This window comes from Petaurus breviceps, unplaced genomic scaffold (assembly GCF_028583685.1).
Source record: "Petaurus breviceps papuanus isolate PSGF00001 unplaced genomic scaffold, PetGlider_PUasm1.0 183, whole genome shotgun sequence".
Classification (NCBI taxonomy): Eukaryota; Metazoa; Chordata; class Mammalia; order Diprotodontia; family Petauridae; genus Petaurus; species Petaurus breviceps.
Genome location: NW_027185791.1, coordinates 670,519 through 689,910, shown reverse-complemented (window position 1 = coordinate 689,910; position 19,392 = coordinate 670,519). Strand labels below are relative to the sequence as shown.

The 19,392-nt window shown below is 37.8% G+C and overlaps 1 protein-coding gene across 1 annotated transcript in view; it reads right to left on the bottom strand.

The window, feature by feature from the left end:
- Positions 1-19,392, bottom strand: part of EPB41L4A (erythrocyte membrane protein band 4.1 like 4A) — a 205,325-nt gene that overhangs the window by 22,863 nt on the left and 163,070 nt on the right. The window contains exons 14-17 of the mRNA XM_069087776.1: positions 11,659-11,742; positions 10,821-10,934; positions 8,378-8,425; positions 7,775-7,852 (exon numbers count right to left, since the gene is read on the bottom strand). Coding sequence (XP_068943877.1) covers positions 7,775-7,852; positions 8,378-8,425; positions 10,821-10,934; positions 11,659-11,742 — 324 coding nt within the window. The remainder of the gene's footprint in view (positions 1-7,774; positions 7,853-8,377; positions 8,426-10,820; positions 10,935-11,658; positions 11,743-19,392) is intronic.

Genomic DNA, 19,392 nt, shown 5'->3' with positions numbered 1-19,392 from the left:
GTATCCCTAGATTTTAACAGTGTCTAGCACTGGTGAAGAGATTTAAGTGTTGGCTGATTTTCTGGCCAAGTTGGGGAAATTAAGACAGGTGAGATGATTTTTTTTAAATAAAAGAGGAAATATGGCAGTGAGTTCTTGGGATTAATAGCTCCCCACCATTTAACTACTCACACAAACACAGTTCTATTATTTTTCTCTAGAGTGGGACAGAAAATGCTCAATTCTTAAAACAGAAATGCCAAAGCAACATTATTAAAGTTTTATCTTTCACACAAGGCAAGCAGTTTGCAGTTTGAAGTTCTGAAAACTTTGTACTATCCTATTCTTACCAGCTGAGAAATGAAGAATCTCATTTAAATTGGGAAGAGAATGTTTCCCCTTTCCTTTGGTATGTCTGGTGTGAACGATTAGAACATAATCATCTAGGTAAATTAGAAGCTGTCACCTAAAGGGACTGGAAATTGTCCAGGCTTACTTGACAAGATAAGAAAATACCTGTATACCTCAAAAGTTTGGGTTAGGATTTAATTAAGGAATATAGAACTAGTGATTTTGTTTCACCCAAGTTGGAATAACAGAAAATCTTCATTTTTGGTAGCTATCAAAATGAAAGACCAAAAAAAAAGCCTAAGCTTTCCACCATTCAAGGGAAATGCCAAGAGCTGTTCGGAGACTTGTCTTCAGGAAAACACTAGTGGATTTAAATGACTGGGAAAGTTGAAAAAGGTGGCCCTTAAAAGGTAATGGCTGCATCCTCTTAACTCTGTTTCCCTACTGTGCTGGTTACTTTCTAAACAGGAAGGTTTCCCACCACGTTGACTCTGAGTTGGCTATAACACCATGTGGCTATTGCTTCAAAAAGTATCTGTTTCTTTTTTTTTGAAGGGGGAAAGGCAAGGCGATTGGGGTTAAGTGACTTGCCCAAGGTCACACAGCTAGTTAAGAGTCAAGTGTCTGAGATCAGATTTGAACTCCTGATTTCAGGGCCGCTGCTCTATTCACTGTACCACCTCTCTGCCCCTAGTTATCTATTTCTTTATGCTTGATAAAGACCCCATTTGGAGTTTTCTTGGCAAATGGAATGGTTTCCCACTTCCTTCTCCATTGTCCTCACTGAGGAAACTGAGGCAAACAGAAGTTAAATGACTTTCCCAGGGTCACACAGCTACTTTAAGTGTCTTAGGCTAGATCTGAACTCCCAACTCCAGGTCCAGCACACTTTCTACTGTGCTACCTAGCTGCATACTAAAATGAGATGAAAGTATAGAGGACCATATGGATTTAATTTTTATTCTGAAATTCTGACCATTATTTACTTATTTCGACTTACTAATCTAGGTGTCTAGATAAGTCTTAGACTTGCCATCTCCCTGCTTATTGGTTGCATTTTGTACATTTATATATATATATATATATGTATATATATATATATATATATAAAGTTATGTTAATACAGTATCACATCTTTTCTGAATGGTACGAAAATAAAATAGATTCTCAAAAGGGTGATATGATAGGTGTAAACGCTTTAATTTTAATGGATTAGTGAACTTAAATTTAAGAAAAACATTTAAGTCTATTAATGTGATTGACTGTCAAATGTTTTCCATTTAGTAAAAGAATATAAAGGACCCCTGGTAACTACAATTATATTAGTAACTTTAGAAATTTTGCTATTGTATCAGTGAAAACAATAAGAGGCTAAGTAAAAATGGTGATCCTAAATGGGACCTTTTAAATTTGATCCAGGAGGTAAAAGAAAACATAACTAAAAGGGACAAGCAAAGTACTAACTCCTTCGAGTACATTTGAATACTAAGTACGTGGGCTTTAGATAGGGTTTAAACTGTCCCACTAGCAGACTATTACAATAATCTAAGAGTGAGGCGATGAAGGCCCTTTCCTAGAGCAGTGTCAGTGTCAGAGTAGAGGAGGGGGTGGGGGCAGAGCCAAGATGGTGGAGTAGAAACAGGACTTCCCCATGGCTCCAGCTTCCACTTCCTCCAATACATGTGAAGTGGCAGTTTCCAGACTTCTCAACCCATAAACACCAAAGACAAGGTAAAAGGTCAGTGTGGAACTCTGCTGGAACAGGGGTGGACAGCCCCTGCCCCTAGAGTGAGAAGCTGTGGAAGTGTGGCAGCTGCCCTGCATGGCTGCCTCAGGAGCTCCTGGCCTGCAGATTGTAGGGGGACCAAGAGAGCATTCAGAGGGTAATCGCTTTTGCTTTAACCTGCTTGGATCTGGATCTCGGTCTTGGGTGGTGGTCCTGGGGTGTGTGGCCTGGTGCCAGAGCATGGGGGGCTGCAGAGAGGGCACCCTCCTAATTGCTCCATCAGCTGTGAAAACCCCAGAAATTTGGGACAAAGCTCTCTCCATTCTGAAAGCAGAGTTCTACTGTGGCAAAGAGTTCCAAAGTCAAGTAAGTGACTGGCAAGATGAGCAAGCAGAGGAAATGCAATTCTACCATAGATTCCTTTTTTGGGGACAAAAAGGATCAAAGCATGGAATAGGAGGAAGACAATGAAGTCAGAACTCCTGCATCAAAAGCTCCCAAGAAAAATATGATCTGGTTATAGGCCATGGAGGAGCTCAAGAAGGATTGTGAAAACCAAGTAAGAGAAGTGGAGGAAAAATTGGGATGAGAAATGAGAATGATACAAGAAAATTAAGAAAAGTGAGTCAACAGGCTGACTGAAGAAAGTAATACCTTAAAAAACAGACTAACTCAAATGGCAAAAAAGGCCCAAAAAACCAATGAGGAGAAGAATGCCTTAAAAAGCCAAATTTGCCAGATGGGAAAGGAATTTCAAAAACTCACTAAAGAGAATAATCCCTTCAAAATTAGATTAGAGCAAATGGAAGCTAAAGACTTTGTTAGAAATCAAGATAGTATAAAACAGATCAAACAAATGAAAAAATAGAAGGCAATGTGAAATATCTCATTGGAAAAACCACTGACCTGGAAAATAGATCCAGGAGAGATAATTTAAAAATTATTGAACTACCTGAAAGCCACGATCAAAAAAAGAGCCTAGACACCATCTTTCAAGAAATTCTCAAGCAAAATTGCCCTGATATTCTAGAACTAGAGGGCAAAATAGAAATTGAAATAATTCACCAATCACCTCTTGAAAAAGATCCTAAAAAGAAAACTCCTAGGATATCACATCCAAATTTCAGAGTTCCCAGGTCAAGGAGAAAATACTGCATGTAGTCAGGAAAAAACAATTCGAGTATTATGGAAACACAATCAGGATAACACAAGATCTAGCAGCTTCTACACCAAGGGATCAGAGGGCTTGGAATGTGATATTCCAGAAGTCAAAGGAGCTGGGATTAAAACCAAGAATCACCTACCCAGAAAAACTGAGTATAATGCTTCAGGGGAAAATATGGTCATTCAGTGAAATAGAGGGGATTTTTAAGCATTCTTGATGAAAAAACAAGAGCTGAACAGAAAACTTGACTTTCAAATACAAGAAGCAAGAGAAGCATGAGAAGGTAAATAGGAAAAAGAAATCATAAGGAACTTATTAAAGTTGAACTATTTACATTCCTACATGGAAAAACTATCATTGTAACTCATAAGACTTTTCTCAATATGAGGACAATTGAAGGGAATATATATATATATGTCTAGAAGGGTGTGGGTATGTGTGTGTATATATATATATATGTGAGGGTGTGCATATGTATGTTCATGTATACATAGACAAAGGGCACAGGATGAGTTGAATATGAAGGGATGATATCTAAAAAATAAAATTAAGAGGTGAGAGAGGAATATATTGGGAGGAGAAAGGGAGAGATAGATTAGGGTAAATTATCTCATATAAAAAGAGGTAAGAGAAAACTGTTACAATGGAGGGGAAGAGCAGGAAGGTGAAAACAACCTTACTCTCATTGAATTTGGCTTAAGGAGGTAATAACATACACAGTCAATTGGGTATCTTACCCTCCAGGTAAATAGGGGGGAAGGGGATAAGAGAACGGATGAAAGAAGGGAGGGTACATTGGAGGACAGGGTAGTTAGAAGCAAACACTTTTGAAAAGCGACAGGGTCAAAAGAAATAGAATAAGTGAGGGGCAAGACAGGATGGAGGGAAATATAGTCAGCCTTTCACAATATATCCACTAGGGAAATGTTTTGAGTAACTACACATGTACAACCTGTATTAAATTGCTTATCTTCCCAGTGGGGGTGGGTGAGGAGGGAAGAAGGGAAAAAACCTGCAGCTCAAAGTTTTAAAAACAAATGTATAAAAAAAAATTTTTTTTTTTTTACATACAACTGGGAAATAAGATATACAGGCACCGGGGTACAGAAATACATCTTGCCTGACTAGAAAGTGGGGGGGGGGAGGAGGGAGGATATAAGAGAGAACAGATTGGGGAAAGTGGTATTCAGTAGGCTCGCTATTTTGGGGTGGGGAGTAGGGGAGAGATGAGGAGAAAAATTTGTAACTCAAAATCTTGTGGAAATGAACGTTGAAAACTCAAATAAATAAATTGGAAAAAAAGAGAAGGGGGTGTATTCAAAAGATGTCACCTATCTTATATGTCCCCATTTACATGTTTCTCTTAAATGAATTTCTTGGACAGGAACTATTTTTAGACTTGGCTCGGCATCTCCAGTGCTCAGCACAGTACCTGGCATTAAGTATTTCATGCTTTTTTGACTGAATTAATGACTGACATAAAATTTAAAAGGTATTTGTAGAAGAGGATGAAGAAAGACTTGACATGAACAAGTTGAGAGAGAAAGATTTTGAAAGTGATTTGGAGGGATTGAGGGCTTGTGAAGAAGGGAAGAAACTGCATTTGGGTAGAAAATATTTGAGAGAATTAGGGGGAAAAGTTAAAAGAAGAGCAATTTACAGAAGGTCTCAATCTGAAAGAGGATTTTGTGTGGCTAACCCTAGGGCTGTTTCCTGGGACTCAGTTTTCTAATTTGTAACATGAGGAGCTTCTCCCCCTTTTCCCATTTGTACTTGTGAGTGCCCAATTGGGTCCTCAGAGGGTAACTGACCATTTCTCTCCTTAAGGTTCTAGAAGTAAAATCCTGAGGGGTTGGGGATAGTTTTCTAGAACTATTGCTCAAGAACAATCAATCGACAAACCTTATTGAGTGCTTACCAAGTGCCAGGCACTATGCTAAGCATGAGACATACAAAAGAGGTAAAAGTTAGTCTTAGCTCTCAAGGATCTTACAGTATAGTGAGGGAGGGGGAGGGGAGACAACATGCAAACAAATACAGAGCCAGCTCTGTACAAGATATTCAGGAAATGAGTAAAAGAGGGAAGGCACTAGAATTAAAGAGGGTTTGGGGAAGGCTCTCTGTAGATGGTAGACTTTTAGTTGGTACTGAAAAGGAAGCAAGGGAGGACAGAGGTCAGTAGTTGGAGCAGAGGAAGGAGAGCATTGCAGGTGGGGACAGTTGGAATGTCCAGAGCCAGCATTTGGTGGAATAGCCTGGTCAGGGGAGTAAAGAACAAGAAGAGAGACTGGAAGTTAGATTATAGCCAAGACATGAGACAATGAGGACCTGCCACTAGAGTGGTGGGAACATCAGAGGAGAAAGGGGGAGAAAAGGTGAAGCTGACAGGTCTTGGCAAGAGCTTGGACATGCAGGGTGAGAGATAGTGAGGAGAGGGTGACTGATGGGACGTGAGCCTGAAGGACTGGGAAGGACGGTATTGCCACCCTCAACAGTAACAGGGAAGGTAGAGGAGGGGGAGAGACTGGGGAGAGACAACGAGCTTAAGATGTCTACTGGACATCCTTTGTGTCATTTATTAGCAAGGCACAGTTATTAGCTTTTTTATGTTATGAATATTTACCAAACAGGTTTAATTAAAACACTACAGAACAAAGCCAATCACTCTACCTCCCCTATACAGAGAGTTTAGGGGAAAGCAGGTAGAAGATTAGTACCTATGGCAAAGGTATTGCTTTTTATAAAAAGGTACAGCTTTTTATAACTTTTTCTTCCTTTGTGAAAAAGCCTCATTAAATTACTTTTAGATGGAGCGTCTTTACAGAGTCCTTAGCCACTTTCCTCAATGGGTCTAGTTATCTCCCAGCTCCTACTGCAGAGAGCTGTCTGTCATTCACTACTGCTCTGGGGGCATCACCACTAGCTCTAATGAGAAGTCTAAATCTTCTGACCTTTGGATTTCTGACCTATTGTTGGCCATTGTCTGGTCACTGGTGGAGAATTCCACTCATCAACTGCTTTCACTCTCCCTACTGCCTTCCTTTTGCAATGGTCTAGCCTTGGTCAAGGTGTTCCCAAAGCTTGCCTTCACTAGCTGCTGGAATCCTAATCCTTTAACTGAAACACACAGACCCAGATCTGTGTTTAATTCTTTAAACCAGTCCCAATGCATCTCCTGTGTATCATATTTTCTTCCATGGCTCTCAAATTAAGAGCTTCTTTGGCCTAATTTGTCTTATTCTACTTAGGGGGGCAGCTAGGTGATGCAGTGGACAGAGTACCTCAAGACTCATGTTCGTGAATTCAAATATGACCTCAGACTTACTAGCTGTGTAACCCTGGATAAGTCACTTAACCCTGTTTGCCTCAGTTTCCTCATCTGTAAAATGAGTTGAAGAAGGAAACTGCAAATCACTTTAGTATCTTTGCCAAGAAAACCTGAAATGGGATCCTGAAGAGTCAGACACAAATGAAAAACAACTGAAAAACCAAAAGATGAATAATTTTGATCAGAGAAATCATGAAATCATTTTCTAAATTATGGAAAAGTAGAGAGCTTTATCCATGGAAGGAAAATCCATACTGATAAAATCAGACATATGTTAAAGAAAAAACAATACTTCAACCACTTTCTTAAGTGGAGACTTAAGGCCTAAACACACACACACATATGCTGTATCCAGGATAAGATGTCATTAGGAAGAAGTTCCTCAAACATTTGGTTGACTGTTCAGCTCTGCAATGTTTTAAAATCCAGTTAAGAAAAAAGATAATCCATGGACCATGATATCATATTCCATTTATAGGGAAGATTTTTATAGGTGGAAGGAACCTTTGAGAAGGAAGTGGTCTCTTGATTTAGACTGAAGAGGAAGAAGCCATGCACCATTTCAAAGTGGGCTTAGAGCTGTCCATAGTTATTGATTACCCCTCCACCTGCAGAAACGGTTTTATGAAAATGGTTTGGAAAGTCCCTGAGACTGACCTGATTGTTGAAGTAATAAGTTAGGATGCTATACCTCAAGAGAGTAGTCTGAGCATGTAATGGTTGGAAAGCAAGTGTTTGATTTAAGTCACTGAAATGATGTTGTGACTGTGTATTTTCAGGAGTGAATCCCTGAGTAAATCATGAGGGAGTGTTTTGATCCTCTGGCTGGAGATCCCTGGAAGTTTTAAAGTTGTCTCTGAGAGGGGAACAAGAATTAAGGCATGTGGAGGCAGGTACCCCTAGGATTCACCCAGCTGGTGATTTTGGGTCTTGATCAATTCCTGTGGAGGAACTGTAGGTAGAGACAGTGACAAGTTCTGGCAGATGTGAGAGCTGATGAGCACAGTTGCAAGCCTGTAGTAGTAGCTATGCAGGAGAGAGCTATATGATGGCATGGGTGTTTGAGTGGGTGGGTAGATCAGCATGCCATCCTTATTGTTTCCACTACAACAGCATGTCCCTACTTATTACCTGGAATATTGGATTTAAATGGACATGGGGAGTATAATTTTCAACCAAGGCATTTATTTCAGAATTTCAGTTAACTACAGTGATCAAACATTACCTGTTTCTCTTTTTCTGATGTTCTCTATTAGAATTTTCAGATTCACTACCACTACTTGTGTTACAGCGTGAGCGGGACCTGCAGAAAACATACCCGAAAAATTAGAACAAGTATTATTTAGGAAGAAAAAAAATCTTAAATGATGCCTCCTTAGTGATGCCTCTGAGGAGTCTATTTTACAATATAAACACTAAAAATCAATAGCTTTAGCTGTCATTCTCTAGGTTAATATTTCTTCAATTAAAGTCAGGCACCTTTGGAAAATACCTGGAAAGAAGAGGAAATTAGAAGATTTGGATTCTGCCATATTATAACAGCAGGAACATAGTTATCACCAATAGGTTTGATAAGGTGAATCTATAAATCACGTTGTGGAGTAAAGGAGAAATAAAAACAGAATTACTGAAGAATCTTTAACAAACTAGAAGAGAAAAACTAAGCACATTTTCAAAAGCTTAGAAAACAGAAAATTTTCAAGTGAAAATTTTAAAAATTTAATGTAGGTATTAATCCTACATGTCCTAACTTGAATATTATTACTACTCAAGATGAAAAATTGTCTAGTAGTCTACACAATCTCTATCCATCTGATATTTGTTTTACCTTCTCCTTTGCTTTAGATCTGAATCTTCACCACTGTTACGTCCTTTCCTGAGGGAGAAAAAAAATAAGAAAGTTAAAGCCAGCAAAGAAAAAAAAAATGAACCAGAAATTGCCATTAACAAGAGAGGATTCATGTCACTGTCTAACAGACCATTAAGCCTAAAAATCATTCAACCCCTTCAGTCATGTCTGACTCTTTGTGATTCCATTTGGGGTTTTGTTGACAAGAATATTGGAGCGGTTTTCTATTTTCTTCTCCAGCTCATTTTACAGCTGAGGAAACTGAGGGAAATAGGGTTAAGTGACTTGTCCAGGGTCACACAGCTAGTAAACTTCTGAGGCTGTCACCTAGCTGCTCCCAAGTCCGTTGGATTCACCCAAATTCATGACAAATCCTGTTTGTCAATGTCAGAATTAATCAATTTATACAGGAAGAGTGACTAAGGGCAAATCCTGCCGATAGTAGGAAAAGGATCAGTGTTCTGGAATATATAGCAATAATTAGAATTTTTTTAACATGTATTTATTTTGGGGCAGCTAGGTGGTGCAGTGAATAAAGCACCAGTCCTGGAGTAAGGAGGACCTGAGTTCAAGTCCAGCCTCAGACACTTAATGCTCACTAGCCATGTGACCTTGGGCAAGTTACTTAGCCCCTATTGCCCTGCATTTCCCCCTCCAAAAAAAAAAAAGGCAAAACAAAACATTTTAAAAAATTTTTTAATTTATGGAATAAAACAAGCATTTCTATAATTTAGTAGAATAAAAAAGATGATTGCACACAAAACTGAAAATCTATTATGTACAACTTGTTATTTTAAATGTATGTTATCAAGTAAATTTTTCTTTTTTTTCCTTTTTTTCTTTAATGAAATTATTGTTTCTATGATTTGTTCTCTAATCCACTCATTCTTTGGGATTAGATTGTTTAATTTCCAATTAGTTTTTAATCCATGTTTCCATGGTTCCTTATTAAATATAATTTTTATTGCATTGTGATCTGAAAAGGATTCTTTTATTATTTCTACTTTTCTGTTTTTAACTATAAAATTTTTTGCACTAATATATAGTTAGTCTTAAAAAAATAATTAAATAATTAATGGATTTGTTTTTTGTTTTCAATTTTCACTTCCATAAGATTTTGAGTTCTAAATTTTCTCCTCTCTTTCCTCCCCAAGACAGAGTGCAATCTGATATAGGCTATACATGTAGAATCATATTAAACATATTTCCAAATTAGTCATGTTGTAAAGAAAAATTAGAACCAGAGTAAAAAAGCATGAGAAATAAGAAACAAAAAAAGGAAGAAAGATAATAATATACTTCAATCTCCATTCAGACTCCATAGTTCTTTCTCTGGATGTGGATAGCACTTTCCATCATGAGCCTTTTGGAATTGTCTTAAATCATTGCATTGCTGAGAAGAGTTGCACAATCTTGCTGTTACTGTGTACAATGTTCTCCTGGTTCTGCTCACTTCATTCAGCATCAGTTCATGTAAGTCTTTCCAGGTTTTTCTGAAGTTCACCTGCTCATCATTTCTTATGGAACAATAGCATTCCATAACATTCATATACCGCAACTTGTTCAGCCATTCCCAGGTTGATGGGCATCCCCTTAATTTCCAATTTTGCCACCACAGAAAGAGCTGCTATAAATATTTTTTTACATGTGGGTCCTTTTCCCATTTTTATGATCTCTTTGGGATACAGATAAGGAAGTGGTATTGCTGGGTCAAAGGGTATGCACAGTTTTATAATCCCTTGGGTATAGTTACAAATTTCTCTATAGAATGGTTGGATCAGTTCACAACTCCACCAACAATGCATTAGTGTTCCAATTTTCCCACATCTTCTTCAATATTTATCATTTTCCTGTTTTGTCATGTTAGCCGATCTGATAGGTGTGATGTGGTATATGGTCAATCTTTGTAAAGGTACCATGTACCACTAAGAAAACACATGTATTTATTTCTATTTCCATTCAATTCTCTCCAGATATCTATGTTTGCTTATCTAAAATTCTATTCACTTCCATTACTTCTTTTATATATATAGTAGTACTATATATATATTTGTCATTAATTTAACTTTTGTAATTTGTAATTAATTTAACTTGTTAGAGAGTCACTGTTATATTATATTGTTAATATTTCAATATGTCTGGTTGTAATTTTTGGAAGGGATTAATACCTCTTAGAGAAATATTTCTTTTAATTGGTGTGAAAGCATATTTCTGATCAGTGTTTCTTATGGAACTATTCTCTGAAGCATCTGATTGACTCAAAGGTAATGCTTTGTGTTTTGTGTGTCAAGGCAGAAGGCTCAAAATATGGAGAGAAAAATTTGTGGATGGATATGTAAAAGGGTGTTGCCATATGGACAAATGTGAAAAAAAGGTCAGGGATTGTGAATCAAGAGTTCACTGCTCTATATGGTCAACTTACCTTCTCCTAATTGGTTGTCCAGGCTCATGGTCACTACTGCCAGATGGATTTCGTCTCCGTGAATAAGGGAACTTTGGTGATTTATTACGGTCATTGGAACAATTGTACAGTCCTCTGGAGTTAAGAATATAAAAAACCCCCAAACAATTAAAACCCTCAAATTCAACAATTAAACCTAGTCCAACCCCAAGAAATTCTTATAAGACTCCACTTTGTTTAAAGATAATGTAATTTTCTAGTCTGGCAAAGATAGCAAAAAGAATGAATCAACATGAGATCATTATTGTAGGATTAGATCCATGGCATTAACAAATGGCTATACTAGAAATACTTAGAGCCTGACAAGAGGTCATAATGAAATAATCTTTGTTGTAAGCAATTCTAAGCTAAATATGGTTTTTAAAAATAAGTAATGATGATAACCATTATAACCATATAGGGTTTTAAAATTCAAAAGGGAGCCCTTCCTTTCACAACAGGCCTGTCAAATAGATAATATATGCATTTGGTATATGAACCCAGTCCTCCTAAATTCACATGTTCACAGTCAAACTTTCCATTAGTCATTGAAAAGGAGGAAATTGTAACTAATCAGAATGTCTTTGACATTAAGTTTGTTTAATTAGCACAAGCTAATTTTTGTATAAGATTTTCTAGCAATGTTTCACATCAAAATATGTTCTGCTGAGATCTTTACTCAACAACAGTGGTTCCTAAAGGTTTAGGACCTTTGTGATTTGCATGCTAATAGCTAGCAGACAGGCAATCAAATCCCTTTATTCACATGATCTCCTTTATACACTCTATAGCTGACAATGATAAAAATGATGAATTTTACCCCTGGGGTCCATTTTCCTCCCATGGTGCATTTGTTTTGCTTCTTTGACTTTCAGGGCTATTTTCAAATTTTGACTTCTTAAAGCTTTAATTGAAAAAAAAAATGCAAATCAATACATAAAATAGAAATAGAAAAAAGGCATTAATTAATATATGTTTCTACAGTCAACCTTAGGTGACTTAAAATAATCTAATGTCAAACTCACAAGGAATGTATATATATGTAAATGTATGCATGTATGTATCTATATAGTTTTCATTTCTGCTTATGCTGTTTCAACTCAGCAAGAAAGAATAAGGCTATCAATCACTAGAAGAAACTCCTATACATTGAATGGTCTGTATCATTAAGCCTGTCCCAGCTTTCCCAGGGAAGAGGCAGAATGGAAAGAAGAAAAGGTTAAAGGAGGCAAATCTGCAATTTCCTATTGAGGCCTAACCACTTGCTTCCTTATGGTGACAGAAATATTCTTGTGTTCTAGCCCTGGCTATAAGTCCAAGACTTAAATCTAGGTGGTCCAAACTGACATTTTCTGACCATATCTTTAAATTTCAAATTGCATTTCTATTCCTACTTCCTGACAAGGAAACATTTCTGTCCTAAAAAATCTCTTGGGGGTGGTTAGGTAGAGCAATGAATAGAGCACCAGCCCTGGAGTCAGGAGAATCTGAGTTCAAATCTGGCCTCAGACACTTAACACAAAAAACTAGACATGTGACCTTGGGCAAGTCACTTAACTCCAATTGCCCTACCTTCTCCCCTCCAAAAAAAAAAAAGGCAAAAAAAATTTAATTAATTAATTAAAAAAAATAAATAAAATATCTTGCATAGAAAAATCCATTAAGTGAAAATTTAAAAGAATTATTTCAGACTATTCATTAGAAGGACAAATACTACAGTTGAAGCTTCAATATTTTGATAATTAAGACAGGACTCATTGGAAAAGACTCTGCTGGGAAAAATTAAAGGTAAAAGAAGAAGGGAACAGAAGAGGATGAGATGGATGAATAGTGTCATGAAAGCAACAAATGACTTTGAAGGCCGACTTCAGGAGATCGTGGAGGATAGAAGGGCCTGGCTTGCTGTAGTCCATTGGGTCACAAAGAGTTAGGCACAACTCAACAAAACAAAATTAGGTCAGTGTCTTATGCATACATTGTTCTAAGGAAACTGATTATCTTTCCTTTCTTTATTGCCTGATAGAAACAGAAGGATTTTTAATAGAAAACTGGGTTTAAAAATAGATTAAGAACTAAGTTATTTTCTTGGAAGCACCACATTGATTTTGCCCAGTCATTTAAGGCTATTGGCTAGGTTTTTGTCCTTTCTCCTTCCCAATGTGCTTTTGAAATAATTGTTGGAACTCACTTATTCATCATGGTTTGGATGCTTACTGCTTTGTGTTACAGTTTGGTATCTGATACTTCTGGGCTCTTTGTTGTTTGGTCATTAAGTTGTATCCCATTCTTCCAGCTAGGAGATGGGAAGATTAAACTAAACATTTACATCTTGGGAATCAATGAACTTGAATGGATGAGAATGGGTGGTTTTAATTCAGGTCACCATTACACATAGTACTGTGGGCAAAAATCCCTTAGAAGAAATGGAGTAACCCTCATAGCCAATAAAAGGATTGGGGGGTATGATAAAAGCAGGGGAGTGTCTTTTCAGATCTCTTCATTCAAGTGTCCCTTGATTTTTATAATTTTATTGTATTTACTTTTGATATTTTAGTATGTCCTCGTTCTTTCTATCTACATCATTGTATTTACTATGTTAACGTTTTCTTGATTCTGCTTACTTCACTCTGCTTCAGTTCACATAGATCTTTCCAAGCTCATCTGTATTCTTCACACACATCAAGGAGGACAGTTTGTTTAACCATTCCTCAATCGGTAATCATTTACTTTGTTTCTAATTCTTTGTTATCACAACAAGTGCTCCTATAAATATTTTGGATTACAGAGGGACTTTTTTTTCTTACTCACGGAAATAATAGTTTCTGGTTCAAAGGGTATGGACATTTATTAACTTTATTTGCATAAATTCAAATTCCAGAATGGTTGTACCATTTCACAGATCCACTAACAATGTATTAGTGTGCCTATCTTCCCCAAACACCTCCAACATTGACTTATAATTTTTAAAACACTTTTGCCAATTTGTAGAGTTTAAATGTGCATTTCTCTTAATACTGACTTGGAGCTTATTTTCACGTGATTTTGAATGCTTTGCAGTCTCTTGGAGAACTATGTATTCATATCCTATTGGGGAATGGCTATTAGTTTTATATGTAAGTTGCTGATATACTTCAATAACAAATCCTTCTAAGAGAAATTTGATACCAAGTTTTTTACCCATTCAATGACTTCCCTTATCTTGGATACATTAAATGCTGTTTGTATAGAAGGTTTTCAGTTTCAAGTAATCAAAGTAATCAAATCTATTATTTTTTTGTCATTGCCTCTTTTTTTTAAAAATTGAGAATACATTTTTATCCATGGCTAATGAAAAGATACATGACCCATTACTCTTCTAACTTTTATAGTATAATATTTAAATTAAGGTTTCACATATCTATTATGTATTGTGTAGTATGGTATAAGATGTTGGTTTAAACCTAATTTTTGTCAGATTGCTTTATAGGTCATTTTCTCCTAAATAACTTTGTTTTCCACTTTATCAAACACTAGCTTATTAATATCTATTTTTAGTTTCCCTTGTCCAGTCTGCCCCACTGATCTCCAACCAGATGGTTTAGATCAAGGGTGTGTAACAGACTGTTCTGTGAAGTTTGGATTCAGTCAAAGGGCCACACTTGAGGACCTAGAGGGCCACATGTGGCCTGAAGGTTCCCCCACCCCTAGTTTTGATGATCACCACTTTGTAACAGTTTGACATCTGGAACTTTCCATCATTTCCACTGATATTCTAGATTTTTTGTTTTTCCCAAATGAATTTTATTTTATCAAGCTCTGTATGGTGTCCTCTCAGTAGTTTGATACAGCAAAGCGTAAATTAATATTGGCAGAATTGTCATTTGCATGGCCTAGCCATAAGCACTCTTCCTCTAGTTATTTAGTTGGTTCCATAATTCTTTAATAAGGAGTGTCTTGTAATTGAATCCATGAGTCTTTTGTATGCTTTGGTAGGTGGATCCTGTGGGTGGACTTAAGCAACTCTATTTTGTGTATCCCTAGCTTGTTCATATTGCAACCCCTGCCCTGTCTGTGACCCTTCCCTTTCTCCTGAAGAAAATTGCAGTACTCTTGCTTTAAAAAAAAAAAGGCTAATCTGGCCCCAGACACAACACAAAAAAACTAGTCGTGTGACCTTGGGCAAAGTCACTTACCCCAATTGCCCTCCAAAAAGCAAAAAAAAAAAAAAGGCTAATACAAAGAAAAAACTTTTCTGTTACATGTTCCCAATCCTCAACAACAAGTCCTCTCCAAGCCAGAGATGCCCTATGCTCAGTCTACCTCCTGCCTAAATGAGACCTATATAAACTTTGTCCTTTTGTGGAACTCCCTTGCTGGTCAATGTGTTATAAACCCTCTTTTATTTTCTAAAATATTCTGGTTCTAGTATTGATTTATTCTGGCCCAAACAATTTTATTCACAGTAAGTGGTGGCAGCAGCAGGATCCCAGTATAATAGAAGCATAGACTTAGAATGCTTAAGGCTCCACTCACTCAGATTAGGCCTCAGTCTTGAGCTGAGAATCTGGTGAGTGCTAGAATTGGCCACAACCACACCACCATTAATCCACAAAGAGCAGCCTCCCCAACCTAACTGACCTGATGGTCTGTTTACAGTTACAGGCAGGTTTCTCTGGATTAACTGGAAAGACTTCTGCTGCCAGTAGGAACGTCTATGTCTCTGTCTTGTCTTTGGTTTATTTCCCCTTAGGGCCAGTATTCCCTGCCAGCTGGGAAAGGATTCCCAGATGTGTCCCCTTCCCAGTCAGTTAGACATAAACTTGGACTATGGTCTTGGAGCTATGGTCAGTGGCAGGGCATCTTGGGCATGGAGCTGTGACAGTGATCTTGAAACCAAGGACTGCTGACTGGAAAACTGGACATCACCTGTAGTGAATACCTGAGAGGGAATCAGCCTGCATGAGCCCAGGACCTGGGGCAGCTGCAACCACTCTAGAAAGCAAGGGCTAAGGTATTCAGCTGAACCATGAGATCCTCCCCTCCCCCAGAAAGGGACCCCAGGTCATGTAATAACCCTGTAGATTATGAATAGCCTGCAGTGTACCCAGACTGTGGGGTGAGTTCTAGCCACTCTCATGTCCTGTTCAAGGGAATACTTGGGGTATTGTTTGTATTGTGTGTTTATTTCCTCATTCTGAAAGTAGAAATGGGTTTAAAACAGTCCTAAGCCTACTGCTGAGGTAAGATATTGAAACTATATAGCCCTCAGATCACTAAGTACTTAATCAAAATAGCATTTTTATTCTTTGGCAATCTTGCTTTGCAGTTTCTCTAGGAAGCCTCTTTTGACCTGTGCAATTTGGCTCAACTGAGAGGTACAGCAGAGGAAAAACACCCTAGGCAGATGTGTAGCTATTTGTTTGTGTTATGGAGAAGCAACTAAGAAAAAGATTAATGCTACCTCCAGAAATGAGAATGAGAAACTCAGGGGAGCTTATGGGAAAAACTGAGGCCCTCCAGAAGAAAGTCAAGGTACTTCCTCAACCTATTTTGCGGGCCTGCTGGATCTTTGATCCTTTCCTTGTCCCCAGGGCAGTCCAACAGGGTCTGACAATAAGATCACCCTTAGAAGACAACCATCATCTGAGGCCCCTTCAGCCTAAGGACCCACCCCAATGACAGCAGGGAGCCTAGCCTCATGTGCCTGTGTCTTTCTTCCCCTAACCTAGTGGATCCACACAATCAGATCAGAGCTTCAGGTCTGGAGAAATGAATGCCCCCAGATTAGGGACAAGCCAGGGGAATTTGTTGAGAAATTACAGACCCTTTTTTGAGTATACTGATTGACTTTGGCAGACACAAACCAACTGACTGTCTTTAATGGCAAAGGCCAGTGATCCCAGGCTTCAAGTTAAGCTTTCTGACCAAAATCCTTACCTAGGGACCCCAACCACATAGAACAGGAATTTGTTGTTCTGCCACTTAAGTCATGTTTGACTCTTCGTGATTAAGTGTTAAGTGACTTGCCCGGGGTTACACAGTAAGTGTCTGAAGCTAGATTTGAATTCAGGAAGATGAGTCTTTCTGACATGCTGTGCACTATAGCACCACCTACCTACCCCATAGAGAAATACAAACACATAGTGGAAAAAATTAAATATAAAAAAAAAAAGTTAAGGAGAGTTGGACTAGTTGACTCCCATTGTCTCTTTTTACCTAAAAACATATATAATTCAATATTTTAAGAATTTATCAGATTTATTTACATAAAAGAATAGAGAAGAAATGATTGTGCTTAGAAGGGTAAGAGGGAAAGGGAATTCTGGTGCATGGCCCTTTTTGGGGGGGATTCAGGAGGGAGAGAGAGACACGCATACAGCAGACAGCAGTGAGACTCCAAATCAGCATGACCAAGTTCAGTGATCAGATAGTGTCAACAAACCTGGGGAAGGAGGGAGGGGGAATGAGGCATTTTGGAGATAGTCCAAACTTTGTTTACTTCTCAAACTCTACTGGGGCCAGTCTACTAAGAGGAATAAATATGTAGGGTCTACCAGCCCTCCTTATTCTCCACCCATCTTATCCCTGCAGCTATGCCATTCTCTCTCTTTTTTTAATGAATTCATTTAAATAAGCAGAAATCTTTTCACTAAAGAAATGATGACTTTAATTTTTTAAAAAAATTATGCAACATTTTATTTCTTTTAAATAAGTAGGTTATTCTAAGTTTATAATTTGAACTCTAATTTATCCTGAACAACCAAACTTGCAGTGACCTCTTAATAGACTTGTGGATGTATAAGGTATCCTAACAGAAACATAACTTGAAGTGAAACTAAGACTTGAACTACTAAACCCCAGGCTGTATTATATTTTGAGCTCACAACTGCTTTAAATCGAATACACATTTTATCCTATCACTGATAGGACACTTGCCCTGGAGTCAGGAAGACACGAGTTCAAATCCACGATCGGACTTACTAGCTGTGTGACTCTGGACAAGTGTTTCAACCTCTTTCTTCCTCAGTTTTCTCATATGTAAAATAATCGCACCTACCTCCCCTCATTATGAGGACTGAATGAGATAATTTAGAAAGCACCTGGCATACAGTAGGAACTTAATAAAAGCACATTTCCTTTCTTCCTTTCCTCCTTATTGCACCCATATCTTTTCGTCATTTTTCTTCTATGCTCTCTGTCTCAAAACTTTTTGATAACACCTCATACTTTTCCTCTAGTCTCTGACAAAGAGGCCATCCTTGCCAGGGCCAACGCCCTCTATGTGTGCACTTGAGCCTATTCTCCTGTGATATTCTATACCAGATTGCTTCTTTAATCTCCCTCTCAAGCTTTAAACCTCTCCCTATTGAATAGTTTCTTCCCTACTGTCTTCCAGTGTTTCACCATCTTCAATAAAAATGCCTTCCTCTAACTACTACCAGATCCTCAAAATAGTATCCTAACTTCTGTATCCCAAAGAGACGATTAAAAAGGGAAAAAGATTTACAAGTACAAAAATATATTTATAGAAGCCCTATTTATAGTGGCAAAATATTGGAAACTGAGGGGATGCCCATCAATTGTGGAATGGCTGAACAAGCTGTGGTGTATGAATGCAATGGAATTCTACTGTGCAATAATAAATGACGAATGATGAGAAGGCAGATTTCAGAAAAACCTGGAAAGACTTGTACAAACTGATGCAAAGTGAAATGAGCAGAATCAGGAAAACACTGTACATAGTATGAACAACAGTGTGCTATGATCAGCTATGAATGACTCAATTCTTCTCAGGAACACAATGATCTAAGACAAGTACAAAGGATTCATGAGGGAAAGTGCTATTCATATCCAAATAAAGAACTGATGGACTCAGAATGCAGATAGAATCTGTTTCTTTTTCCATACCTATCACAAATATGGAAATATGTTTTACATGAGAGCACATGTATAAACTATATCAAACTGCCTACCATTTTTAAGAAGAGGGGAGGGAAGGGACACTGGGAGAAAAATTAGGAACTCAAAGTCTTGTAAAAATGAATGCTAAACGGGCAGCTAGGTGTTGCAGTGAGCAAAGAGTCGGCCCCAGAGTCAGGAGGACCCAAGTTCGGTTCTGGCCTCAGACACTTAACACCCCTCACACAAAAAAACTAGCCGTGTAACCTTGGGCAAGTTACTTAACCCCAATTGCCCTCCAAATAAAAAAAAGGCCCCCCAAAATGAAGGCTAAAAAATTTCTTAATATGTAATGGGTGAAAAAATACTATGTAAAAGAAAAAAGATAATATCCTAACAACTGCAATTCACTGCCTTCACTTTTTCCTTTCTCTCATTCTTCAGCCCTTGAAACTTAAATTACAACTGAACTGTTCTTTTAATGGCTAAATCTTTTTTTCCTGCCTGTTACATTTAACTATCTTGCATTTCTGAATATTTCTTACATCAAGAATATTTACATCTTACATCTGAATATTTCTTATATCATCCTCTCCTCCCCTCCCTTCCCCTCCTTCCTCCTCTTCTTTTCTCTCTCTCTCTCTCTCTCTCTCTCTCTCTCTCTCTCTCTCTCTCT